Here is a 25,638-nt window from a genome sequence, read left to right as displayed (position 1 = left end):
AAATGTACAGTAAGATTGGTTGCTAAATAACATTTTATGTAATGAGTAATCTGTTGGATGATAACTAGCGGGTATCAGTGTGATATGCTACAGCCACCTCTTATGTGTTAATAAATGGATAAAGCAGCTTATTCTCAATTCTGGTTTGAACAAGTAACCTCAATTTTCATAGGAGCTAGGCATTAAATTAAAACTTTTTTTTTTTAAATAATGCTATCACTTGTAAGACTAGTAAGACCCAATTTTGTCATTAATGACATTGTTTCCTTCATAATTTTGTTGCTCCCAAAATTACTAATCTAATGATAACGACCAACCTAATCGCACATGAAATTGTACTGATCAAAAGGTGATTTTGTTGTATTTCATTTTTTTTTTTAAAACATGTGATAAATTTATTCATTCATCTTCAGTAGCTTTATCCTTGTCAGGGTCACAGTGAATTCAGAGCCCATCTTGACACAGTAGGCACAAAGCAGGAATACACCCTGGCTGGGATGTCAGTCCACTGTAGTTCCTGATCTCTGGGCCCTTGTATTTAACAATATGGTGCGTCAACAGAGCAAGGCCACACCAATTCCAAATTTTAATGCTATTAGAGACAAATTTTCCATTTTGCATGAGCCCCCTGCATGCCTACCCCTAATATATGGGATTAATAGCTGTGTGACATATGACAAACACATGAACTGTGCCCCATTAATTAGAAAATCTAGTAAATACCACAAGTGTTCTTCAGATCAGCACAGGTTTGTGATTCCTTTTGAATTGCAAGTGAGTCTTTATTCAGGAAGTGACTCAGAAACTGCCACTCTGCTAATTTAGAAGGCAGCATGTCTCTTCTATTCAACAACCAGGTCAGATTCATCTCTCTGTGCAAGATGCCAGCAGGCAGACTGTAATGCACATTGTGCCACACAACACAGAGTGGTAAGCTTCTGTCCAGTCCACAGAGAGAGTGTGTAAGCAAATTCAACCCTGTTGTTCTTAATATGTTGAAGGTATTTATGATTTTATGAAGATTAATTATGAAAGATATTGTGATACCCTAAAGATTTTCACTTCCCAGAAACAGTTTATCCCCATCCCTCATCCTTGCTTCAGTGGATAATCTCACCTGCATACTGCGGACTTGTATCTAGAAACTGCTGCTGTAATCATAGAGTGTGATGGTGGTACTGATCACCACACTCTTAATGCGGTTTGACTTTATATTATATAGTTGTGTAAGAGTAATGATTTATAATCCCACTATCTGGTGTCCTACAGAAGAGGGGGGATTCCCTTTTGACTCTTGTTCCTCTCAAGGTTTCTTCTTCATGTAGTCTCAGGGAGTGGTCCTTGCCACCATCATGTATAGCTTTCTCATTAAGGATCTAAAGCTACATTTGGATTTCTGTAAAGCTGCTTTGTGGCAATGTCTATTTTTAAGAGTGCTATACAATTAAAACTGATTTGTACAAAAAAACAAATTTGTTTCAAGCCTTTAGTCAATGAGACTGAAAGTGAACTTTGAAAAAAACGTGTTTCCGCCCGGTTTCAAACCGGGGACCTGTAAGGTGAATGTGATAACCACTGCACTACGGAAACTTATATACAATGACCCTCTCCCTTCCGAGTACAGAATGTTCATTGTCCACCACACAACCTGTAGTACAATAAGTAGCATGTAGTCTCTCTCTTAATGTCTACTTGAGAGCAGCAGTTGTAGTAGCACTCTTTCAGTGCTCTATTTAAGATTGTAAATGTTTCCCCCTGTCAGTGGTATGGAGTTAGCTCACAGTAACAAGGGGAAGGAAGTTTTATTGTATTAATATAAAATGTTTGATTTTATCATGTCCCAATATACCTGAGAGTCTCTGGAAACGATGAAATTCTGCGAACTCTTCCTCTTTTTAAGGGTTGGCTTCAGAAAACGAGCAACTGAAATGAAGAGGCAAAGAAAATGCCGAAACCCGGGATCGAACCAGGGACCTTTAGATCTTCAGTCTAACGCTCTCCCAACTGAGCTATTTCGGCTTCCGTAAGATATACCTTACTCAGATGTACATGAGGCCATTAGTTAAGATTGTTGCCGGTCCTTAATTTTACTTATTTTTACTTATAACAAATTCTATTATGGTGACTTTCTCTCCCCCTGTCTCCTTTGTTCCCCCTTGTCACACCAGAGATGATGTAAGTAAATGTACTACTGATGTACAATAGATGGCTTAGCATGCCTACGTGGCACTTAGTAACATAAAGACAGCTATCGACACTTTTTAATAATGTTCACTCTGAAGCTGAATAAGAGCTTTAGCACTCATAGCCATAAATGTAAAATATATTTTAATCGCCAAACATCTGCGTCGTTTGCTGTTAGTGATCTGACTATTTCGTGAACGTGTCACTATTATTGTCAACAACAAAGAGAAAACGAAATACATTAATGATTTTCCTATTTTATTAAGAACTAGTTTATTTTATAGTTTCAACTCTGCTTGCTCCTACCTTGCTCACTTCTCAAGCTGCGAAAAAAGTCACGAAATTAAATTCTGAGAAACAAGGAAATAGCAATAATGTTATTATATATATATAACAATATATTATTACACACATGGTGCGTTAATAAAAAGCAAAGCTCGATTTGTTTAATCAAACGTTTACTCACACACAACAGAAAGGTAGAGCTAAAATCTTTTAACGCTTCCCTGTGGAGTCTTTTCACTGATTCGAGTCATTTGAGATCACTCATCTAAAAGATTCACTCAGACTCGTTTACTGACTCGGTTCGATTTCCGGTTTGCCCAAACTGAAAACAGCAGAGTACCATCATCTATATCATCTTGTTAATCTTCATAAAGTCCTCGATAAACTCCTAAACTCCATACAATTAAATTAAATTAAATTAAATTGAAATCATTCATAAGAGTTCATGTAAAAAAAAAAAAGAAAAAAAAAACATGTTCGTATTTGACAGATATAAATTAATGTTCCATTGATTTGCACATCTTGCTAGTTTGTGTGCCATAGTGTTATTGTTGCACCTAGTGGTCAAAAATGGGAACTGCAAGAAGCGCTAATAGAGACCCATTGGGGTGTGAATCATGCTGCCCCATGCTCGCTCTCTGTGATCATTTTCAGTGGAGGGCGAGCAGCGGACAGAACAGTTAATAACAGGGTCACCAATTTGGGCTAGTTTAAAAATACTCTGTAGCCACCAAGATCTTGTTTATTACAAATAATCAGAATTAAATCTAATAAATTTCTGCAAACGAGGGCATAGTGTAAGTGCAGATGATGTGTCTATGATGTACAGAACCATTTCTTTTGTATGGTATATTGCAAAGATTGGGAGAGGGAAAGGAGTGGATAATATCTGTGCATTAGAAATGCGTGGGCACCATGCTGACCTAGCATTTGTGTATGTATTTAATTTGTCATAATTATATTTAGTAGTCTACTGGAAGCTGAAGAATCTTAATTTTTAATTTAATTTAGCTTTACTTAACTAGCTATCTGTAGTATACTGTAGATTTTAGAACACACCCTGTTGTAGGACTTTTTTTTCTGTCTCATTGTATTAATGTATCGCAAGATGGAAGAAAAGTCAACTGCATTAGATACAACATTAGCTAGCTAGTTAGCTGGCTATCTGTTGTAGCTTACTGTAATGTTAGAGGCTAACTAATAGCAACAACTACAAAAAGGAAAGTTGTGTAAGTTATATAAATTACTTTCTGCCTAGTTTGACACAAAATTCTGGAATGAATGAATTAATTAATTATATGGCCTCATATCATTATAGTCAAAACTTTTTATTATTAACCTTTAGAAGTTGCACATTAATTTTGCCACTTTGGCATTTTGGCAAATGATTCAGGAGTTTCCTATAGAGCCAATGTAAATAAATAGTTAACTGTCAGTTAGTGGGGAAAAAAGAGGCTGATTATTTTTTCAGACTCAAAAAGAAATTCTAGCGGCAAAACCTGATAGATTTTCATACGTAATAACGCAATGTAATGTTTTTTTCTTGTGTCACTATGATAATATAATTGAAAGAAACGAGATGAAAACGAGTGTTTCCGCCCGGTTTCGAACCGGGGACCTTTCGCGCGGGAGCCGAATATAGTTAATCTTAACTTCCCTTAACTTTTCCCATTCATTTTCAATGGTAGTTCTTATCACTACGGATGTAATATATTTTTGGCCACACGTTGATTCCATGGCGCTGTAGCGGAGATGCACCAAAAGCCGGTTTGGCACCCCGCGATAAAACCCCAAAAAAATAAAGGAGAAAGGAAGATTCCATAGCGCTGTTCCGAGATTTGTTTTGTTTTTAAAACATACATTTTGAATTGCCTCAGCTGTCTACCATCCAGGTCAGTTATGAATCAGTTATTATTTTATTGCTTTTGATCTTTCTTGTTAATTAATTAATTCATTAATTTATTTATTTATTTTTGCCAGACGTCGGGTGACCCCGGGTAACCTCCGTCATTTCAACTGAAAAAGCGCGATTTATCGAAAAGAAAAATGGTACAAAACATCAATATATTATGAATATCATTTGAATGGTTTGTAAAGATAACTGTAGGATCAATGCAGAAACATTATGATGAGTTTGTAATCCAAACTGAGTGACAAATTTATCATGTCTATTGTTTGTTCAGTAGTCAAACACAAAGTAAAATAAGGTCTTTTGGCAAAAAGTCAGCACATCACACAATTCGATTAGATTAGATTAGATTTGACCAGATGTGTATCTTTTCAATAGTTGTAGAATTGAATGTTAGGTCGTCTTTAACATGAAATTTATCTAGTCATTCTTAAAGAATCGATTACCCTATTTTTAACTTTACAGAACATTATGCATAGCTATGTAAATGCTTTATGTATTTATTTATGTCAGTTGTTCATATCTATGGGTACTACTCAGGCTATCAGCATGAAGCAAGCTATTTTTTTCCCTGGGAGAATCAAAGTGTCCTTCAGGAGAGGCCCATCGGGTCATTTACGTCGGGACCCATCTGAAGAGGCGAGAAGGATTAAAGACAATCCTTCTTTGCAAGACAAGTCGACACCTCAAAGAGAAGATGTGGTCAGGAACAATGCCCGTTCCGTTGTATTACAGAGGGGAGGGGATGTTTCAGACAAGCAAGAAGTGTTAGGAGAATACATTCTTCAGTTTGGGAAGTACAAAGGGAAGTCCTTCCGGTGGCTATTGGAGAATGATATTGGCTACACTTTGTACTTGTCCAGTAAGGTTGAGGAGGAAGAACGGGCTGGACAGTTCAACCCAGAGGGTCCTTGCAAGGATAGCCTCCTTTCCTTTCTTGAATACTCAAGAAGCTTTAAGGAAATTGAGGATCTCCGGCGATACCTTTCAGAGAGGCCAGACCCAGTACCAGTTTTGTCAGAGGATGACAATGTTGTTGGATTTGGGGCACGAGCACAAGACACCTGGAGGAAGATCTGGAATACCAGAGCTGATGGGTATGCTGCCTTTATAATGGGGAAGAGCTGTGTTCCAGGAAGTAAAATGTACCGCTTGCAGCAATATCTTTTAAAGCAGCAAAGACAGGTGACCACAGCCCCTTCTGCTACACCTTCACCCTCACCATCAACTCCCTCTGCACCTTCCACTTCATGCCTTTCCTCTGATCATCCAGGTGAGTAAACAACATTTATATCTGTTTCTACTGATCCCTACAGTCTACTGATGCATTTGTTTCATTTCACAGTAATGGAGGAGGATGAGGAACTGGAGAAGATGATGCTGAGTCTGTCTCCACCCAAATGTCCTACACAGCAGAGTAAGTGAACCAAGAGGCTGCGTGAACGTCATGCCTGTTATGTCCAGAATTATCTAGTTCAACCTGTTTATGGCACATTAAATTGCACATACTAGAGTGATACTAATCAAATGATATTGTATATTTCAGGGTCACCCACAGCCACTGCGTGTCCAGTCTTCTCTGCAGCAGGAGGTTATTTTCCACATCAGTTTTGGAGGCTTATCCTATTACCCACAGTTTTTTCCTCCATAACTGTTTTTAATACATTTGTTTATTGTTTTGGCAGTGTTCTTGCCTGTTCTAAAAATTGCGTTCTTTTGTTCTACTAACTAATGTTAAAGGTTGAACATACCGGTGATGAGGGTGAGTGCACTTCATGAATTTTATGCATGCTATTTAATATGTGTGTAGTATCTCCTCAAAATTGTGCTTTACCTGTTTTTTTTTTAAGAGTACACTTTCAAATTAGGATCAATTGGTGATAATTTTAAGTGTTTAAATAGTCAGTACATCTCAATCATATAAGTGAACATTATAAGAACTTGCTTCAATGGAATGTTTAAATAAATATTCTATTGATACAAGTTCTAACTGACAGAAAAGACAGGTAAAGATGTCTCCTACATGTCATTTACATGAATGTTTTGTTAATTTTTAACTTGTTGGTCCATGCAGTTCTGCCACAGCCACCATCAAGACCACATGCGGTCTGCCATCCTCACACACCACCACCTCCTGTGCCTAGCACTTCCTCTCAGTGCAAATCCCCTGCATCACTGCCCCGAGTACCACCACCAGCTGTGCAGTCAGTACCCGCAGCACCTCTACCAGCTGCTCAGTCAGTACCTGCACCAGTGCCCTCCACACAGACAGGAGTCCCTGTGTCCAGTGACATGCAAGATATTAGCCGCTGGAACTGCTCCTGCCATCAAAAAATCTGGATGAAAACAGAGATGGAAGCCCTGGGGCTCTGGCCAGGATCACGACCGGTGAGACAGCCTATGAACATGGTTTCCTTGTGGCGTTATCCTCCTCAGCCTGAGCTTGTAGAAACCAACACAGGCCTGCCATCACCAAAATACTTTCAGCTCCATCCCTTCTTTATCTGGAAACCGGAGCACAGTATAATGCAAAGGCTAAGAAACAACTACATCCTGCCTTGTCTCTACAGCTGTCCAAACCCTCAGGTTGTTTCCTCTGGTGTGGGAAGGCCCAGAGTGATTCTTGGTACCAGCGGGCAATATTACATCCTTTCCTCTCGACTGAGCTGTAAAGCATGTAAAAAATACTGGTTCGCTGATAAACCCCAGTGGCTAGACATGCTGCCAAAGCGGTTCTGTAACGTCTTGCCAGCCTTCCTCACCCATAAGAAGGCCATCTGTAAAACAGTGATGGATGAACTGCGGCGCTCTGGTAAATCACCTAATGATATGGCCAACCAGCTGTCTGAGGTGCTTCACCTGAAGTACGAAAGAGCCCACCTAGCCTACCTGCTCAGCGTGCAGAACATCAGGGATGCTGAGGCAGGGCTGTATGGACAGATGACCATCACTGGGGCACTGAGGACGGATGACACACCAGCACCGTTTGGGGGTTATGAGGACACTGATGGGTGGCGTGGGGTGTCTGTGACTGCACACTATCTTGTGGAGTGCCTTCTTCAAGAATATCAGCGGCAGGAGGCAGCTCTCACTCAGGTCCTACAAGGCACTTTTGGACAGGTGTTCAGGTCTGATCACACACGCAAAGTTGCTAGAAAAGTGACGCTCGCATCTGGTACAATGTCATCCTATGCTGTGATGAATGAGAACTGGATGATCCTGTCCTGGGTGATGCTGCAGTCTGAGAGTGAGCAGTCATTAGAGTCAATGTACTGTGGGCTGGCCAGTCGCTATAGTGCTGCTGCTATCCCCAAGGCCAAGTACCAGTGGGTGGACAGGTATGAATCATTACATCACATCACACATCACATCAAGTAGTGTAAGCGAAGGTAATGAATATATTTAACTGAAATTTTTTATTTCCCTTTCATGTACTCAGGGACTGCTGTGCTGCTTTTAGAGTCATGGACCCAGCACCTTATGAGCACCTGCAGTGGGATGCCTGGAGGACCACTGAAGCCATCGTGGCAGAGGTTACCGCAGGGAACCTCAGGAATTTATGTGCCTCTTGTCTGAAGTACAATGAGGACATCATTGTAAAGCTGGACTTGTTTCACTGCATGCGGCGGTTCACCAGGGAGTGTGTGTCAGAACACCATCCTCTGTATAGCTCTTTCTGCCATTTCCTCTCTGCTGCCTTCTCTGTAGTGGATCAGAGTGACCTGGAGAAACTGAAAAATGCATACAGATTCTGTGGTATTGAGCCTGCTAATCCCACCAAGCAGCATATCAGAGAGCACTGCAGGACAAAAGTTCCACATCCCAGAGAGCTGGTCCAGAGGGTGGAAGAGGTGCTTCAACATTTCCATCTAGCAAAGGATCCCAACAACATCCTCCTTTTTAAACCCTCAATGCTAAAGGTCTGGTGGATTCAGCGTGTACACATCCTTAGGGGCTGCCTGAGTGACCCTGAGGTGGAGGAAGGAATCCTCTACAGACATGGGGGGATGTTACAGCTCAATCATGTAAAGGGTGAAGGAGCTGCTGTGCCCATTTGGATCCCTGTCAGAGGCACCTCACAGCAGGAGGGGTTTCATTTCCACCAAGCTCAGTGGGTAACAGGCAATCGTGTCTCTCCTGAACTGTTCCAGGCACAGGGAATGACTGGGGTGGCACGCTGGAATTATCAGCGGCTGGTGGACCTGAAGCAGCCGGGGGTTGTCCTACCTGCAGTGTTTGACCCTGTGTTACTGATGGAGTTAAACAGGGCCTCTGTGAGAGTGACAGGGCAGCCCAAATATCCAGCCTTGCACATCTCCAGCAGGGACACAGGGGAGAAGTTTGGCCTACAGTATGTGGAGCCAGGCTGCCGACCAGTGCCTCTTGACTTTGACAAACATAAGTGCAAGAAGTCCACCCTAGGAGATGTGGAGATTGAAGAGGAGTCTTCATCTGGCTTTGAGTCATCAATTCCATCTAAGGTACTCCTTTACATTTAGTTTTTATTTGATAATATAGAAAAAGATTTGTATGACTTCATAACTGATAACTAATTTTGCTCAATTTCAGGAATGGTTAGATGATTCCTCTTCTGCTGAGACCCCTCTTGCTGCAGAGCCAGAAACCACCCCACAGATTGTCTCGTTTCACCGATTTTCCACTCCAAGTCCTGTGACAGTAAAGGAACAAAGGTCTGAGGAATTTCTGTCAGATGCAGGTAGTTACATTATTAATACTAATGTGTGTAACCTGTCTGTCTCATATATGCATACAAAGGCACAAACACTTTAGTAATTTTGTGAATCTCCTTTAGAACTGCTCAGGACACCACCACTGCCTATAGCTGCTTCTCCCCGTGCAGCTCGCACTGGACCCATTAAGACAGGTGGTCGAGTCTTTGTCTTGGACCACAACAGATGGACGGACCCAATGAGAAATGCCATCGATGGTCTCCTGGCCAAGCACCATGGGAGCAAGGATCTCCTTAAAAGGGTGGATGCTGATTATGCTGCTATGGTACAGAGTGCCTGCACTGACCCCAACAGCCTTCTGCACTCAACCACGAAACAGCACATAAACAGGTACATAAAATACCTTGCTAAAAAAAAAAACACAAATGCCTCTCTCAACACCAGCCCAGAAAAGCTCCTAGAGACACAACAGTTATGGAAGCGTCTTCACTCAGGCAGCGAAACCATCAGTGTCCCAGTGACAGTACTGCCACCTGCTCCGTTCAATCCACCTGCAAAGAGTGTTCCTGAAGACGTTCCTCTGACCCAGGCAGCAGTTGAGAAGATGGTTAAAGACATCCTAGAGAAGCACCAGGCAGCACTGCAGCAACAACAGCAGACACAAAAAAAAGCCCAAATTAGATCCTGTTTAGCTTGTGGTCAGCCAAAGTCTCGTTACCTGGGTGATGGCTCCTCTGTGCATTTCTTTTATCAGGCTGGTGAAGTGAAATACTTCTACTGCTCCAAGAAAGTCTTTGACACATACTCTGCTGAGGGCCTGACCAACCCCCGGATGCCATTTGAAGATTTTGCAGACACTCCCTTCTTTCAGCGGGAGCTGGAGGCCTCTAAGCAGAGGGGGGCAGAGAGGAAGAGGGTGATTGAAGAGAGAGGCAAGAGGAAATCATTAGTGGAGCATCCTTCTGGTCGTCTGTGCAGGTTCTGCCACCAGCCGCTAAAACAAGGTCCAAATAGTCCTCATATCCACACTGGTTTCCCTGGAGTGGCAGGCAAATACATTTACTGTCCTGCTAAAGTGCTCTCCCTGTATCAGGCGCAGGGAACGAATGCACAGATGACATGGACAGAGTTTCAGCAGTCCCCGTTCTATGAGGCTGAGAGGCAGAGGTGGATTGTTGAAAAGAAAAAATAACTTTGTTGTGAAACACAGCATTTAAGGTCTGTGCATGTTCTGTGCTCTCTCTTTCTCTCTCTCTTGACCATTGTGGAATTGTGTATAGACATCATAAGTTATTTGTCTTGTGTATTTATAAATGTGTTTTATATTGCTTGTATTTGTACATTTTTTAAAAACTCTTAGTCCTTATTTACAATACATTTTCAACACCTTACTATAACACACTATGTATATATTCTTTAGATAGTTATTTTAATTTTGACAAACTGTGAATTTCATTCTCCTTTAACAGATAATTTTACACATTGAAAGTGTATAAAAATAGTAAATGTTGAAAATGCCTCTTTAAAAAGGTTACATATTATAACTATGTAACATACAATACAATAAAATATACTAAAACATGATCAAAACATTAAAATGTTGTATGGTGTTTTCATTTTTAATATAAATATCTAAATATCTGAAACCCATATGAGGATGGGTTCTCTGTTGAGCCTGGTTCCTCTCAAGGTTTCTTCCTATCACCATCTCAGGGAGTTTTTCCTTGCCACCGTCGCCCTGCTTGCTCATCAGAGACGGCACACACACACACTTCACTTTACTTTTGTTTGTGTAAAGCTGCTTTGAGACAATGACCTTTGTAAAAAGCGCTATACAAATAAAAATGAATTGAATTGAATTGAAACATTTACTAATGACGATGTCCCCATCGATAATTGTTTATTAATGATCATTTTTACATTTTGCACACCTTACACAAAGAAAACTCTTAGCAAATGACTTATTTTTGTACTTCATATTATTTTAATATGTTTATCATATTTTAGGGACTCTACATTAAAAAGAAGTGAAAATCACTTTTTGGCTAAGGTGGGATTCGAACCGCTGTTTTTATGGGGAGGTTTGTCCAGCCCGCCTCCTGGATTTTTCTCGTTTTCTATTGGCTACCCAGCGCGCTACACCTACGTGCGACTGGCCTTCGCGCGGGAGCCGAATATAGTTAATCTTAACTTCCCTTAACTTTTCCCATTCATTTTCAATGGTAGTTCTTATCACTACGGATGTAATATATTTTTGGCCACACGTTGATTCCATGGCGCTGTAGCGGAGATGCACCAAAAGCCGGTTTGGCACCCCGCGATAAAACCCCAAAAAAATAAAGGAGAAAGGAAGATTCCATAGCGCTGTTCCGAGATTTGTTTTGTTTTTAAAACATACATTTTGAATTGCCTCAGCTGTCTACCATCCAGGTCAGTTATGAATCAGTTATTATTTTATTGCTTTTGATCTTTCTTGTTAATTAATTAATTCATTAATTTATTTATTTATTTTTGCCAGACGTCGGGTGACCCCGGGTAACCTCCGTCATTTCAACTGAAAAAGCGCGATTTATCGAAAAGAAAAATGGTACAAAACATCAATATATTATGAATATCATTTGAATGGTTTGTAAAGATAACTGTAGGATCAATGCAGAAACATTATGATGAGTTTGTAATCCAAACTGAGTGACAAATTTATCATGTCTATTGTTTGTTCAGTAGTCAAACACAAAGTAAAATAAGGTCTTTTGGCAAAAAGTCAGCACATCACACAATTCGATTAGATTAGATTAGATTTGACCAGATGTGTATCTTTTCAATAGTTGTAGAATTGAATGTTAGGTCGTCTTTAACATGAAATTTATCTAGTCATTCTTAAAGAATCGATTACCCTATTTTTAACTTTACAGAACATTATGCATAGCTATGTAAATGCTTTATGTATTTATTTATGTCAGTTGTTCATATCTATGGGTACTACTCAGGCTATCAGCATGAAGCAAGCTATTTTTTTCCCTGGGAGAATCAAAGTGTCCTTCAGGAGAGGCCCATCGGGTCATTTACGTCGGGACCCATCTGAAGAGGCGAGAAGGATTAAAGACAATCCTTCTTTGCAAGACAAGTCGACACCTCAAAGAGAAGATGTGGTCAGGAACAATGCCCGTTCCGTTGTATTACAGAGGGGAGGGGATGTTTCAGACAAGCAAGAAGTGTTAGGAGAATACATTCTTCAGTTTGGGAAGTACAAAGGGAAGTCCTTCCGGTGGCTATTGGAGAATGATATTGGCTACACTTTGTACTTGTCCAGTAAGGTTGAGGAGGAAGAACGGGCTGGACAGTTCAACCCAGAGGGTCCTTGCAAGGATAGCCTCCTTTCCTTTCTTGAATACTCAAGAAGCTTTAAGGAAATTGAGGATCTCCGGCGATACCTTTCAGAGAGGCCAGACCCAGTACCAGTTTTGTCAGAGGATGACAATGTTGTTGGATTTGGGGCACGAGCACAAGACACCTGGAGGAAGATCTGGAATACCAGAGCTGATGGGTATGCTGCCTTTATAATGGGGAAGAGCTGTGTTCCAGGAAGTAAAATGTACCGCTTGCAGCAATATCTTTTAAAGCAGCAAAGACAGGTGACCACAGCCCCTTCTGCTACACCTTCACCCTCACCATCAACTCCCTCTGCACCTTCCACTTCATGCCTTTCCTCTGATCATCCAGGTGAGTAAACAACATTTATATCTGTTTCTACTGATCCCTACAGTCTACTGATGCATTTGTTTCATTTCACAGTAATGGAGGAGGATGAGGAACTGGAGAAGATGATGCTGAGTCTGTCTCCACCCAAATGTCCTACACAGCAGAGTAAGTGAACCAAGAGGCTGCGTGAACGTCATGCCTGTTATGTCCAGAATTATCTAGTTCAACCTGTTTATGGCACATTAAATTGCACATACTAGAGTGATACTAATCAAATGATATTGTATATTTCAGGGTCACCCACAGCCACTGCGTGTCCAGTCTTCTCTGCAGCAGGAGGTTATTTTCCACATCAGTTTTGGAGGCTTATCCTATTACCCACAGTTTTTTCCTCCATAACTGTTTTTAATACATTTGTTTATTGTTTTGGCAGTGTTCTTGCCTGTTCTAAAAATTGCGTTCTTTTGTTCTACTAACTAATGTTAAAGGTTGAACATACCGGTGATGAGGGTGAGTGCACTTCATGAATTTTATGCATGCTATTTAATATGTGTGTAGTATCTCCTCAAAATTGTGCTTTACCTGTTTTTTTTTTAAGAGTACACTTTCAAATTAGGATCAATTGGTGATAATTTTAAGTGTTTAAATAGTCAGTACATCTCAATCATATAAGTGAACATTATAAGAACTTGCTTCAATGGAATGTTTAAATAAATATTCTATTGATACAAGTTCTAACTGACAGAAAAGACAGGTAAAGATGTCTCCTACATGTCATTTACATGAATGTTTTGTTAATTTTTAACTTGTTGGTCCATGCAGTTCTGCCACAGCCACCATCAAGACCACATGCGGTCTGCCATCCTCACACACCACCACCTCCTGTGCCTAGCACTTCCTCTCAGTGCAAATCCCCTGCATCACTGCCCCGAGTACCACCACCAGCTGTGCAGTCAGTACCCGCAGCACCTCTACCAGCTGCTCAGTCAGTACCTGCACCAGTGCCCTCCACACAGACAGGAGTCCCTGTGTCCAGTGACATGCAAGATATTAGCCGCTGGAACTGCTCCTGCCATCAAAAAATCTGGATGAAAACAGAGATGGAAGCCCTGGGGCTCTGGCCAGGATCACGACCGGTGAGACAGCCTATGAACATGGTTTCCTTGTGGCGTTATCCTCCTCAGCCTGAGCTTGTAGAAACCAACACAGGCCTGCCATCACCAAAATACTTTCAGCTCCATCCCTTCTTTATCTGGAAACCGGAGCACAGTATAATGCAAAGGCTAAGAAACAACTACATCCTGCCTTGTCTCTACAGCTGTCCAAACCCTCAGGTTGTTTCCTCTGGTGTGGGAAGGCCCAGAGTGATTCTTGGTACCAGCGGGCAATATTACATCCTTTCCTCTCGACTGAGCTGTAAAGCATGTAAAAAATACTGGTTCGCTGATAAACCCCAGTGGCTAGACATGCTGCCAAAGCGGTTCTGTAACGTCTTGCCAGCCTTCCTCACCCATAAGAAGGCCATCTGTAAAACAGTGATGGATGAACTGCGGCGCTCTGGTAAATCACCTAATGATATGGCCAACCAGCTGTCTGAGGTGCTTCACCTGAAGTACGAAAGAGCCCACCTAGCCTACCTGCTCAGCGTGCAGAACATCAGGGATGCTGAGGCAGGGCTGTATGGACAGATGACCATCACTGGGGCACTGAGGACGGATGACACACCAGCACCGTTTGGGGGTTATGAGGACACTGATGGGTGGCGTGGGGTGTCTGTGACTGCACACTATCTTGTGGAGTGCCTTCTTCAAGAATATCAGCGGCAGGAGGCAGCTCTCACTCAGGTCCTACAAGGCACTTTTGGACAGGTGTTCAGGTCTGATCACACACGCAAAGTTGCTAGAAAAGTGACGCTCGCATCTGGTACAATGTCATCCTATGCTGTGATGAATGAGAACTGGATGATCCTGTCCTGGGTGATGCTGCAGTCTGAGAGTGAGCAGTCATTAGAGTCAATGTACTGTGGGCTGGCCAGTCGCTATAGTGCTGCTGCTATCCCCAAGGCCAAGTACCAGTGGGTGGACAGGTATGAATCATTACATCACATCACACATCACATCAAGTAGTGTAAGCGAAGGTAATGAATATATTTAACTGAAATTTTTTATTTCCCTTTCATGTACTCAGGGACTGCTGTGCTGCTTTTAGAGTCATGGACCCAGCACCTTATGAGCACCTGCAGTGGGATGCCTGGAGGACCACTGAAGCCATCGTGGCAGAGGTTACCGCAGGGAACCTCAGGAATTTATGTGCCTCTTGTCTGAAGTACAATGAGGACATCATTGTAAAGCTGGACTTGTTTCACTGCATGCGGCGGTTCACCAGGGAGTGTGTGTCAGAACACCATCCTCTGTATAGCTCTTTCTGCCATTTCCTCTCTGCTGCCTTCTCTGTAGTGGATCAGAGTGACCTGGAGAAACTGAAAAATGCATACAGATTCTGTGGTATTGAGCCTGCTAATCCCACCAAGCAGCATATCAGAGAGCACTGCAGGACAAAAGTTCCACATCCCAGAGAGCTGGTCCAGAGGGTGGAAGAGGTGCTTCAACATTTCCATCTAGCAAAGGATCCCAACAACATCCTCCTTTTTAAACCCTCAATGCTAAAGGTCTGGTGGATTCAGCGTGTACACATCCTTAGGGGCTGCCTGAGTGACCCTGAGGTGGAGGAAGGAATCCTCTACAGACATGGGGGGATGTTACAGCTCAATCATGTAAAGGGTGAAGGAGCTGCTGTGCCCATTTGGATCCCTGTCAGAGGCACCTCACAGCAGGAGGGGTTTCATTTCCACCAAGCTCAGTGGGTAACAGGCAATCGTGTCTCTCCTGAACTGTTCCAGGCACAGGGAATGACTGGGGTGGCACGCTGGAATTATCAGCGGCTGGTGGACCTGAAGCAGCCGGGGGTTGTCCTACCTGCAGTGTTTGACCCTGTGTTACTGATGGAGTTAAACAGGGCCTCTGTGAGAGTGACAGGGCAGCCCAAATATCCAGCCTTGCACATCTCCAGCAGGGACACAGGGGAGAAGTTTGGCCTACAGTATGTGGAGCCAGGCTGCCGACCAGTGCCTCTTGACTTTGACAAACATAAGTGCAAGAAGTCCACCCTAGGAGATGTGGAGATTGAAGAGGAGTCTTCATCTGGCTTTGAGTCATCAATTCCATCTAAGGTACTCCTTTACATTTAGTTTTTATTTGATAATATAGAAAAAGATTTGTATGACTTCATAACTGATAACTAATTTTGCTCAATTTCAGGAATGGTTAGATGATTCCTCTTCTGCTGAGACCCCTCTTGCTGCAGAGCCAGAAACCACCCCACAGATTGTCTCGTTTCACCGATTTTCCACTCCAAGTCCTGTGACAGTAAAGGAACAAAGGTCTGAGGAATTTCTGTCAGATGCAGGTAGTTACATTATTAATACTAATGTGTGTAACCTGTCTGTCTCATATATGCATACAAAGGCACAAACACTTTAGTAATTTTGTGAATCTCCTTTAGAACTGCTCAGGACACCACCACTGCCTATAGCTGCTTCTCCCCGTGCAGCTCGCACTGGACCCATTAAGACAGGTGGTCGAGTCTTTGTCTTGGACCACAACAGATGGACGGACCCAATGAGAAATGCCATCGATGGTCTCCTGGCCAAGCACCATGGGAGCAAGGATCTCCTTAAAAGGGTGGATGCTGATTATGCTGCTATGGTACAGAGTGCCTGCACTGACCCCAACAGCCTTCTGCACTCAACCACGAAACAGCACATAAACAGGTACATAAAATACCTTGCTAAAAAAAAAAACACAAATGCCTCTCTCAACACCAGCCCAGAAAAGCTCCTAGAGACACAACAGTTATGGAAGCGTCTTCACTCAGGCAGCGAAACCATCAGTGTCCCAGTGACAGTACTGCCACCTGCTCCGTTCAATCCACCTGCAAAGAGTGTTCCTGAAGACGTTCCTCTGACCCAGGCAGCAGTTGAGAAGATGGTTAAAGACATCCTAGAGAAGCACCAGGCAGCACTGCAGCAACAACAGCAGACACAAAAAAAAGCCCAAATTAGATCCTGTTTAGCTTGTGGTCAGCCAAAGTCTCGTTACCTGGGTGATGGCTCCTCTGTGCATTTCTTTTATCAGGCTGGTGAAGTGAAATACTTCTACTGCTCCAAGAAAGTCTTTGACACATACTCTGCTGAGGGCCTGACCAACCCCCGGATGCCATTTGAAGATTTTGCAGACACTCCCTTCTTTCAGCGGGAGCTGGAGGCCTCTAAGCAGAGGGGGGCAGAGAGGAAGAGGGTGATTGAAGAGAGAGGCAAGAGGAAATCATTAGTGGAGCATCCTTCTGGTCGTCTGTGCAGGTTCTGCCACCAGCCGCTAAAACAAGGTCCAAATAGTCCTCATATCCACACTGGTTTCCCTGGAGTGGCAGGCAAATACATTTACTGTCCTGCTAAAGTGCTCTCCCTGTATCAGGCGCAGGGAACGAATGCACAGATGACATGGACAGAGTTTCAGCAGTCCCCGTTCTATGAGGCTGAGAGGCAGAGGTGGATTGTTGAAAAGAAAAAATAACTTTGTTGTGAAACACAGCATTTAAGGTCTGTGCATGTTCTGTGCTCTCTCTTTCTCTCTCTCTTGACCATTGTGGAATTGTGTATAGACATCATAAGTTATTTGTCTTGTGTATTTATAAATGTGTTTTATATTGCTTGTATTTGTACATTTTTTAAAAACTCTTAGTCCTTATTTACAATACATTTTCAACACCTTACTATAACACACTATGTATATATTCTTTAGATAGTTATTTTAATTTTGACAAACTGTGAATTTCATTCTCCTTTAACAGATAATTTTACACATTGAAAGTGTATAAAAATAGTAAATGTTGAAAATGCCTCTTTAAAAAGGTTACATATTATAACTATGTAACATACAATACAATAAAATATACTAAAACATGATCAAAACATTAAAATGTTGTATGGTGTTTTCATTTTTAATATAAATATCTAAATATCTGAAACCCATATGAGGATGGGTTCTCTGTTGAGCCTGGTTCCTCTCAAGGTTTCTTCCTATCACCATCTCAGGGAGTTTTTCCTTGCCACCGTCGCCCTGCTTGCTCATCAGAGACGGCACACACACACACTTCACTTTACTTTTGTTTGTGTAAAGCTGCTTTGAGACAATGACCTTTGTAAAAAGCGCTATACAAATAAAAATGAATTGAATTGAATTGAAACATTTACTAATGACGATGTCCCCATCGATAATTGTTTATTAATGATCATTTTTACATTTTGCACACCTTACACAAAGAAAACTCTTAGCAAATGACTTATTTTTGTACTTCATATTATTTTAATATGTTTATCATATTTTAGGGACTCTACATTAAAAAGAAGTGAAAATCACTTTTTGGCTAAGGTGGGATTCGAACCGCTGTTTTTATGGGGAGGTTTGTCCAGCCCGCCTCCTGGATTTTTCTCGTTTTCTATTGGCTACCCAGCGCGCTACACCTACGTGCGACTGGCCTTCGCGCGGGAGCCGAATATAGTTAATCTTAACTTCCCTTAACTTTTCCCATTCATTTTCAATGGTAGTTCTTATCACTACGGATGTAATATATTTTTGGCCACACGTTGATTCCATGGCGCTGTAGCGGAGATGCACCAAAAGCCGGTTTGGCACCCCGCGATAAAACCCCAAAAAAATAAAGGAGAAAGGAAGATTCCATAGCGCTGTTCCGAGATTTGTTTTGTTTTTAAAACATACATTTTGAATTGCCTCAGCTGTCTACCATCCAGGTCAGTTATGAATCAGTTATTATTTTATTGCTTTTGATCTTTCTTGTTAATTAATTAATTCATTAATTTATTTATTTATTTTTGCCAGACGTCGGGTGACCCCGGGTAACCTCCGTCATTTCAACTGAAAAAGCGCGATTTATCGAAAAGAAAAATGGTACAAAACATCAATATATTATGAATATCATTTGAATGGTTTGTAAAGATAACTGTAGGATCAATGCAGAAACATTATGATGAGTTTGTAATCCAAACTGAGTGACAAATTTATCATGTCTATTGTTTGTTCAGTAGTCAAACACAAAGTAAAATAAGGTCTTTTGGCAAAAAGTCAGCACATCACACAATTCGATTAGATTAGATTAGATTTGACCAGATGTGTATCTTTTCAATAGTTGTAGAATTGAATGTTAGGTCGTCTTTAACATGAAATTTATCTAGTCATTCTTAAAGAATCGATTACCCTATTTTTAACTTTACAGAACATTATGCATAGCTATGTAAATGCTTTATGTATTTATTTATGTCAGTTGTTCATATCTATGGGTACTACTCAGGCTATCAGCATGAAGCAAGCTATTTTTTTCCCTGGGAGAATCAAAGTGTCCTTCAGGAGAGGCCCATCGGGTCATTTACGTCGGGACCCATCTGAAGAGGCGAGAAGGATTAAAGACAATCCTTCTTTGCAAGACAAGTCGACACCTCAAAGAGAAGATGTGGTCAGGAACAATGCCCGTTCCGTTGTATTACAGAGGGGAGGGGATGTTTCAGACAAGCAAGAAGTGTTAGGAGAATACATTCTTCAGTTTGGGAAGTACAAAGGGAAGTCCTTCCGGTGGCTATTGGAGAATGATATTGGCTACACTTTGTACTTGTCCAGTAAGGTTGAGGAGGAAGAACGGGCTGGACAGTTCAACCCAGAGGGTCCTTGCAAGGATAGCCTCCTTTCCTTTCTTGAATACTCAAGAAGCTTTAAGGAAATTGAGGATCTCCGGCGATACCTTTCAGAGAGGCCAGACCCAGTACCAGTTTTGTCAGAGGATGACAATGTTGTTGGATTTGGGGCACGAGCACAAGACACCTGGAGGAAGATCTGGAATACCAGAGCTGATGGGTATGCTGCCTTTATAATGGGGAAGAGCTGTGTTCCAGGAAGTAAAATGTACCGCTTGCAGCAATATCTTTTAAAGCAGCAAAGACAGGTGACCACAGCCCCTTCTGCTACACCTTCACCCTCACCATCAACTCCCTCTGCACCTTCCACTTCATGCCTTTCCTCTGATCATCCAGGTGAGTAAACAACATTTATATCTGTTTCTACTGATCCCTACAGTCTACTGATGCATTTGTTTCATTTCACAGTAATGGAGGAGGATGAGGAACTGGAGAAGATGATGCTGAGTCTGTCTCCACCCAAATGTCCTACACAGCAGAGTAAGTGAACCAAGAGGCTGCGTGAACGTCATGCCTGTTATGTCCAGAATTATCTAGTTCAACCTGTTTATGGCACATTAAATTGCACATACTAGAGTGATACTAATCAAATGATATTGTATATTTCAGGGTCACCCACAGCCACTGCGTGTCCAGTCTTCTCTGCAGCAGGAGGTTATTTTCCACATCAGTTTTGGAGGCTTATCCTATTACCCACAGTTTTTTCCTCCATAACTGTTTTTAATACATTTGTTTATTGTTTTGGCAGTGTTCTTGCCTGTTCTAAAAATTGCGTTCTTTTGTTCTACTAACTAATGTTAAAGGTTGAACATACCGGTGATGAGGGTGAGTGCACTTCATGAATTTTATGCATGCTATTTAATATGTGTGTAGTATCTCCTCAAAATTGTGCTTTACCTGTTTTTTTTTTAAGAGTACACTTTCAAATTAGGATCAATTGGTGATAATTTTAAGTGTTTAAATAGTCAGTACATCTCAATCATATAAGTGAACATTATAAGAACTTGCTTCAATGGAATGTTTAAATAAATATTCTATTGATACAAGTTCTAACTGACAGAAAAGACAGGTAAAGATGTCTCCTACATGTCATTTACATGAATGTTTTGTTAATTTTTAACTTGTTGGTCCATGCAGTTCTGCCACAGCCACCATCAAGACCACATGCGGTCTGCCATCCTCACACACCACCACCTCCTGTGCCTAGCACTTCCTCTCAGTGCAAATCCCCTGCATCACTGCCCCGAGTACCACCACCAGCTGTGCAGTCAGTACCCGCAGCACCTCTACCAGCTGCTCAGTCAGTACCTGCACCAGTGCCCTCCACACAGACAGGAGTCCCTGTGTCCAGTGACATGCAATATATTAGCCGCTGGAACTGCTCCTGCCATCAAAAAATCTGGATGAAAACAGAGATGGAAGCCCTGGGGCTCTGGCCAGGATCACGACCGGTGAGACAGCCTATGAACATGGTTTCCTTGTGGCGTTATCCTCCTCAGCCTGAGCTTGTAGAAACCAACACAGGCCTGCCATCACCAAAATACTTTCAGCTCCATCCCTTCTTTATCTGGAAACCGGAGCACAGTATAATGCAAAGGCTAAGAAACAACTACATCCTGCCTTGTCTCTACAGCTGTCCAAACCCTCAGGTTGTTTCCTCTGGTGTGGGAAGGCCCAGAGTGATTCTTGGTACCAGCGGGCAATATTACATCCTTTCCTCTCGACTGAGCTGTAAAGCATGTAAAAAATACTGGTTCGCTGATAAACCCCAGTGGCTAGACATGCTGCCAAAGCGGTTCTGTAACGTCTTGCCAGCCTTCCTCACCCATAAGAAGGCCATCTGTAAAACAGTGATGGATGAACTGCGGCGCTCTGGTAAATCACCTAATGATATGGCCAACCAGCTGTCTGAGGTGCTTCACCTGAAGTACGAAAGAGCCCACCTAGCCTACCTGCTCAGCGTGCAGAACATCAGGGATGCTGAGGCAGGGCTGTATGGACAGATGACCATCACTGGGGCACTGAGGACGGATGACACACCAGCACCGTTTGGGGGTTATGAGGACACTGATGGGTGGCGTGGGGTGTCTGTGACTGCACACTATCTTGTGGAGTGCCTTCTTCAAGAATATCAGCGGCAGGAGGCAGCTCTCACTCAGGTCCTACAAGGCACTTTTGGACAGGTGTTCAGGTCTGATCACACACGCAAAGTTGCTAGAAAAGTGACGCTCGCATCTGGTACAATGTCATCCTATGCTGTGATGAATGAGAACTGGATGATCCTGTCCTGGGTGATGCTGCAGTCTGAGAGTGAGCAGTCATTAGAGTCAATGTACTGTGGGCTGGCCAGTCGCTATAGTGCTGCTGCTATCCCCAAGGCCAAGTACCAGTGGGTGGACAGGTATGAATCATTACATCACATCACACATCACATCAAGTAGTGTAAGCGAAGGTAATGAATATATTTAACTGAAATTTTTTATTTCCCTTTCATGTACTCAGGGACTGCTGTGCTGCTTTTAGAGTCATGGACCCAGCACCTTATGAGCACCTGCAGTGGGATGCCTGGAGGACCACTGAAGCCATCGTGGCAGAGGTTACCGCAGGGAACCTCAGGAATTTATGTGCCTCTTGTCTGAAGTACAATGAGGACATCATTGTAAAGCTGGACTTGTTTCACTGCATGCGGCGGTTCACCAGGGAGTGTGTGTCAGAACACCATCCTCTGTATAGCTCTTTCTGCCATTTCCTCTCTGCTGCCTTCTCTGTAGTGGATCAGAGTGACCTGGAGAAACTGAAAAATGCATACAGATTCTGTGGTATTGAGCCTGCTAATCCCACCAAGCAGCATATCAGAGAGCACTGCAGGACAAAAGTTCCACATCCCAGAGAGCTGGTCCAGAGGGTGGAAGAGGTGCTTCAACATTTCCATCTAGCAAAGGATCCCAACAACATCCTCCTTTTTAAACCCTCAATGCTAAAGGTCTGGTGGATTCAGCGTGTACACATCCTTAGGGGCTGCCTGAGTGACCCTGAGGTGGAGGAAGGAATCCTCTACAGACATGGGGGGATGTTACAGCTCAATCATGTAAAGGGTGAAGGAGCTGCTGTGCCCATTTGGATCCCTGTCAGAGGCACCTCACAGCAGGAGGGGTTTCATTTCCACCAAGCTCAGTGGGTAACAGGCAATCGTGTCTCTCCTGAACTGTTCCAGGCACAGGGAATGACTGGGGTGGCACGCTGGAATTATCAGCGGCTGGTGGACCTGAAGCAGCCGGGGGTTGTCCTACCTGCAGTGTTTGACCCTGTGTTACTGATGGAGTTAAACAGGGCCTCTGTGAGAGTGACAGGGCAGCCCAAATATCCAGCCTTGCACATCTCCAGCAGGGACACAGGGGAGAAGTTTGGCCTACAGTATGTGGAGCCAGGCTGCCGACCAGTGCCTCTTGACTTTGACAAACATAAGTGCAAGAAGTCCACCCTAGGAGATGTGGAGATTGAAGAGGAGTCTTCATCTGGCTTTGAGTCATCAATTCCATCTAAGGTACTCCTTTACATTTAGTTTTTATTTGATAATATAGAAAAAGATTTGTATGACTTCATAACTGATAACTAATTTTGCTCAATTTCAGGAATGGTTAGATGATTCCTCTTCTGCTGAGACCCCTCTTGCTGCAGAGCCAGAAACCACCCCACAGATTGTCTCGTTTCACCGATTTTCCACTCCAAGTCCTGTGACAGTAAAGGAACAAAGGTCTGAGGAATTTCTGTCAGATGCAGGTAGTTACATTATTAATACTAATGTGTGTAACCTGTCTGTCTCATATATGCATACAAAGGCACAAACACTTTAGTAATTTTGTGAATCTCCTTTAGAACTGCTCAGGACACCACCACTGCCTATAGCTGCTTCTCCCCGTGCAGCTCGCACTGGACCCATTAAGACAGGTGGTCGAGTCTTTGTCTTGGACCACAACAGATGGACGGACCCAATGAGAAATGCCATCGATGGTCTCCTGGCCAAGCACCATGGGAGCAAGGATCTCCTTAAAAGGGTGGATGCTGATTATGCTGCTATGGTACAGAGTGCCTGCACTGACCCCAACAGCCTTCTGCACTCAACCACGAAACAGCACATAAACAGGTACATAAAATACCTTGCTAAAAAAAAAAACACAAATGCCTCTCTCAACACCAGCCCAGAAAAGCTCCTAGAGACACAACAGTTATGGAAGCGTCTTCACTCAGGCAGCGAAACCATCAGTGTCCCAGTGACAGTACTGCCACCTGCTCCGTTCAATCCACCTGCAAAGAGTGTTCCTGAAGACGTTCCTCTGACCCAGGCAGCAGTTGAGAAGATGGTTAAAGACATCCTAGAGAAGCACCAGGCAGCACTGCAGCAACAACAGCAGACACAAAAAAAAGCCCAAATTAGATCCTGTTTAGCTTGTGGTCAGCCAAAGTCTCGTTACCTGGGTGATGGCTCCTCTGTGCATTTCTTTTATCAGGCTGGTGAAGTGAAATACTTCTACTGCTCCAAGAAAGTCTTTGACACATACTCTGCTGAGGGCCTGACCAACCCCCGGATGCCATTTGAAGATTTTGCAGACACTCCCTTCTTTCAGCGGGAGCTGGAGGCCTCTAAGCAGAGGGGGGCAGAGAGGAAGAGGGTGATTGAAGAGAGAGGCAAGAGGAAATCATTAGTGGAGCATCCTTCTGGTCGTCTGTGCAGGTTCTGCCACCAGCCGCTAAAACAAGGTCCAAATAGTCCTCATATCCACACTGGTTTCCCTGGAGTGGCAGGCAAATACATTTACTGTCCTGCTAAAGTGCTCTCCCTGTATCAGGCGCAGGGAACGAATGCACAGATGACATGGACAGAGTTTCAGCAGTCCCCGTTCTATGAGGCTGAGAGGCAGAGGTGGATTGTTGAAAAGAAAAAATAACTTTGTTGTGAAACACAGCATTTAAGGTCTGTGCATGTTCTGTGCTCTCTCTTTCTCTCTCTCTTGACCATTGTGGAATTGTGTATAGACATCATAAGTTATTTGTCTTGTGTATTTATAAATGTGTTTTATATTGCTTGTATTTGTACATTTTTTAAAAACTCTTAGTCCTTATTTACAATACATTTTCAACACCTTACTATAACACACTATGTATATATTCTTTAGATAGTTATTTTAATTTTGACAAACTGTGAATTTCATTCTCCTTTAACAGATAATTTTACACATTGAAAGTGTATAAAAATAGTAAATGTTGAAAATGCCTCTTTAAAAAGGTTACATATTATAACTATGTAACATACAATACAATAAAATATACTAAAACATGATCAAAACATTAAAATGTTGTATGGTGTTTTCATTTTTAATATAAATATCTAAATATCTGAAACCCATATGAGGATGGGTTCTCTGTTGAGCCTGGTTCCTCTCAAGGTTTCTTCCTATCACCATCTCAGGGAGTTTTTCCTTGCCACCGTCGCCCTGCTTGCTCATCAGAGACGGCACACACACACACTTCACTTTACTTTTGTTTGTGTAAAGCTGCTTTGAGACAATGACCTTTGTAAAAAGCGCTATACAAATAAAAATGAATTGAATTGAATTGAAACATTTACTAATGACGATGTCCCCATCGATAATTGTTTATTAATGATCATTTTTACATTTTGCACACCTTACACAAAGAAAACTCTTAGCAAATGACTTATTTTTGTACTTCATATTATTTTAATATGTTTATCATATTTTAGGGACTCTACATTAAAAAGAAGTGAAAATCACTTTTTGGCTAAGGTGGGATTCGAACCGCTGTTTTTATGGGGAGGTTTGTCCAGCCCGCCTCCTGGATTTTTCTCGTTTTCTATTGGCTACCCAGCGCGCTACACCTACGTGCGACTGGCCTTCGCGTGTGAGGCGAACGTGATAACCACTACACTACGGAAACGGTTGGAAACTATGGCGATATATAGTCATATGAAACATCACGTAAATCCAGCACAGACCACTAGATTCTGTCAGAATTTTTTAAATAAGGTT

At 42.4% G+C, this 25,638-nt stretch overlaps 4 protein-coding genes and 1 non-coding gene across 14 annotated transcripts; 4 read left to right on the top strand and 1 right to left on the bottom strand.

The window, feature by feature from the left end:
* The first annotated feature begins 81 nt into the window (after positions 1 to 81).
* LOC117599093 (uncharacterized) lies at positions 82 to 11,151 on the top strand. 4 transcript variants are annotated; one of them, XM_053236446.1, is made up of 9 exons: positions 82 to 4,361; positions 4,450 to 5,651; positions 5,724 to 5,795; positions 5,925 to 5,969; positions 6,119 to 6,140; positions 6,453 to 7,716; positions 7,818 to 8,859; positions 8,948 to 9,095; positions 9,192 to 11,151. In XM_053236446.1, the coding sequence occupies exons 6-9, from the start codon at positions 6,671 to 6,673 to the stop codon at positions 10,259 to 10,261; spliced, it is 3,306 nt and encodes a 1,101-aa protein (XP_053092421.1). In that variant the 5' UTR covers positions 82 to 4,361; positions 4,450 to 5,651; positions 5,724 to 5,795; positions 5,925 to 5,969; positions 6,119 to 6,140; positions 6,453 to 6,670; the 3' UTR covers positions 10,262 to 11,151. The 4 variants fall into 4 exon arrangements, with proteins under 4 accessions (XP_053092421.1, XP_053092419.1, XP_053092420.1 ...); XM_053236444.1 differs by having other exon boundaries at positions 6,119 to 7,716; XM_053236445.1 differs by having other exon boundaries at positions 5,925 to 6,140.
* trnaf-gaa (transfer RNA phenylalanine (anticodon GAA)) lies at positions 1,947 to 2,019 on the bottom strand. The gene has a single exon. It is a non-coding gene; the product is annotated as a tRNA-Phe (tRNA).
* Positions 11,152 to 11,256: 105 nt separating the features above from the next.
* LOC128318721 (uncharacterized) lies at positions 11,257 to 18,289 on the top strand. 5 transcript variants are annotated; one of them, XM_053236442.1, is made up of 9 exons: positions 11,258 to 11,499; positions 11,588 to 12,789; positions 12,862 to 12,933; positions 13,063 to 13,107; positions 13,257 to 13,278; positions 13,591 to 14,854; positions 14,956 to 15,997; positions 16,086 to 16,233; positions 16,330 to 18,289. In XM_053236442.1, the coding sequence occupies exons 6-9, from the start codon at positions 13,809 to 13,811 to the stop codon at positions 17,397 to 17,399; spliced, it is 3,306 nt and encodes a 1,101-aa protein (XP_053092417.1). In that variant the 5' UTR covers positions 11,258 to 11,499; positions 11,588 to 12,789; positions 12,862 to 12,933; positions 13,063 to 13,107; positions 13,257 to 13,278; positions 13,591 to 13,808; the 3' UTR covers positions 17,400 to 18,289. The 5 variants fall into 5 exon arrangements, with proteins under 5 accessions (XP_053092415.1, XP_053092416.1, XP_053092413.1 ...); XM_053236440.1 differs by having other exon boundaries at positions 11,257 to 11,499; positions 13,257 to 14,854; XM_053236441.1 differs by having other exon boundaries at positions 11,257 to 11,499; positions 13,063 to 13,278.
* A 99-nt stretch (positions 18,290 to 18,388) lies between these two features.
* On the top strand, positions 18,389 to 20,910 carry LOC117599094 (uncharacterized). Of its 3 annotated transcripts, XM_053236450.1 has the most exons (5): positions 18,389 to 19,927; positions 20,000 to 20,071; positions 20,201 to 20,245; positions 20,395 to 20,416; positions 20,729 to 20,910. In XM_053236450.1, exons 1-4 carry the CDS (start codon positions 19,126 to 19,128, stop codon positions 20,397 to 20,399), a joined length of 924 nt encoding a protein of 307 aa, XP_053092425.1. In that variant the 5' UTR covers positions 18,389 to 19,125; the 3' UTR covers positions 20,400 to 20,416; positions 20,729 to 20,910. The 3 variants fall into 3 exon arrangements, with proteins under 3 accessions (XP_053092425.1, XP_053092423.1, XP_053092424.1); XM_053236448.1 differs by having other exon boundaries at positions 18,389 to 18,637; positions 18,726 to 19,927; positions 20,201 to 20,910; XM_053236449.1 differs by having other exon boundaries at positions 20,201 to 20,416.
* Positions 20,911 to 20,969: 59 nt separating this feature from the next.
* LOC113533231 (uncharacterized) lies at positions 20,970 to 25,510 on the top strand. Its single transcript, XM_034310853.2, has 4 exons — positions 20,970 to 21,992; positions 22,094 to 23,135; positions 23,224 to 23,371; positions 23,468 to 25,510. Exons 1-4 carry the CDS (start codon positions 20,995 to 20,997, stop codon positions 24,535 to 24,537), a joined length of 3,258 nt encoding a protein of 1,085 aa, XP_034166744.2. The 5' UTR covers positions 20,970 to 20,994; the 3' UTR covers positions 24,538 to 25,510.
* Positions 25,511 to 25,638: the final 128 nt, after the last annotated feature.

The sequence above is a fragment of the Pangasianodon hypophthalmus genome, chromosome 8, assembly GCF_027358585.1.
Source record: "Pangasianodon hypophthalmus isolate fPanHyp1 chromosome 8, fPanHyp1.pri, whole genome shotgun sequence".
In the NCBI taxonomy this organism is placed as follows: domain Eukaryota; kingdom Metazoa; phylum Chordata; class Actinopteri; order Siluriformes; family Pangasiidae; genus Pangasianodon; species Pangasianodon hypophthalmus.
This window is presented reverse-complemented; position numbering and strand designations above follow the sequence as displayed.

Coding starts and splice junctions, on each gene's coding strand:
- LOC117599093 (XM_053236444.1), top strand. CDS start 6,413: ATGAATGTTTTGTTAATTTTTAACTTGTTGGTCCATGCAGTTCTGCCA. Junction 8,860..8,947: donor AGTCATCAATTCCATCTAAG/GTACTCCTTTAC, acceptor GCTCAATTTCAG/GAATGGTTAGATGATTCCTC. Junction 9,096..9,191: donor GGAATTTCTGTCAGATGCAG/GTAGTTACATTA, acceptor AATCTCCTTTAG/AACTGCTCAGGACACCACCA.
- LOC117599094 (XM_053236448.1), top strand. CDS start 19,126: ATGCATAGCTATGTAAATGCTTTATGTATTTATTTATGTCAGTTGTTC. Junction 19,928..19,999: donor CCTTTCCTCTGATCATCCAG/GTGAGTAAACAA, acceptor TTCATTTCACAG/TAATGGAGGAGGATGAGGAA. Junction 20,072..20,200: donor CAAATGTCCTACACAGCAGA/GTAAGTGAACCA, acceptor TGTATATTTCAG/GGTCACCCACAGCCACTGCG.
- LOC113533231 (XM_034310853.2), top strand. CDS start 20,995: ATGAAAACAGAGATGGAAGCCCTGGGGCTCTGGCCAGGATCACGACCG. Junction 21,993..22,093: donor AAGTACCAGTGGGTGGACAG/GTATGAATCATT, acceptor TCATGTACTCAG/GGACTGCTGTGCTGCTTTTA. Junction 23,136..23,223: donor AGTCATCAATTCCATCTAAG/GTACTCCTTTAC, acceptor GCTCAATTTCAG/GAATGGTTAGATGATTCCTC.
- LOC128318721 (XM_053236440.1), top strand. CDS start 13,551: ATGAATGTTTTGTTAATTTTTAACTTGTTGGTCCATGCAGTTCTGCCA. Junction 15,998..16,085: donor AGTCATCAATTCCATCTAAG/GTACTCCTTTAC, acceptor GCTCAATTTCAG/GAATGGTTAGATGATTCCTC. Junction 16,234..16,329: donor GGAATTTCTGTCAGATGCAG/GTAGTTACATTA, acceptor AATCTCCTTTAG/AACTGCTCAGGACACCACCA.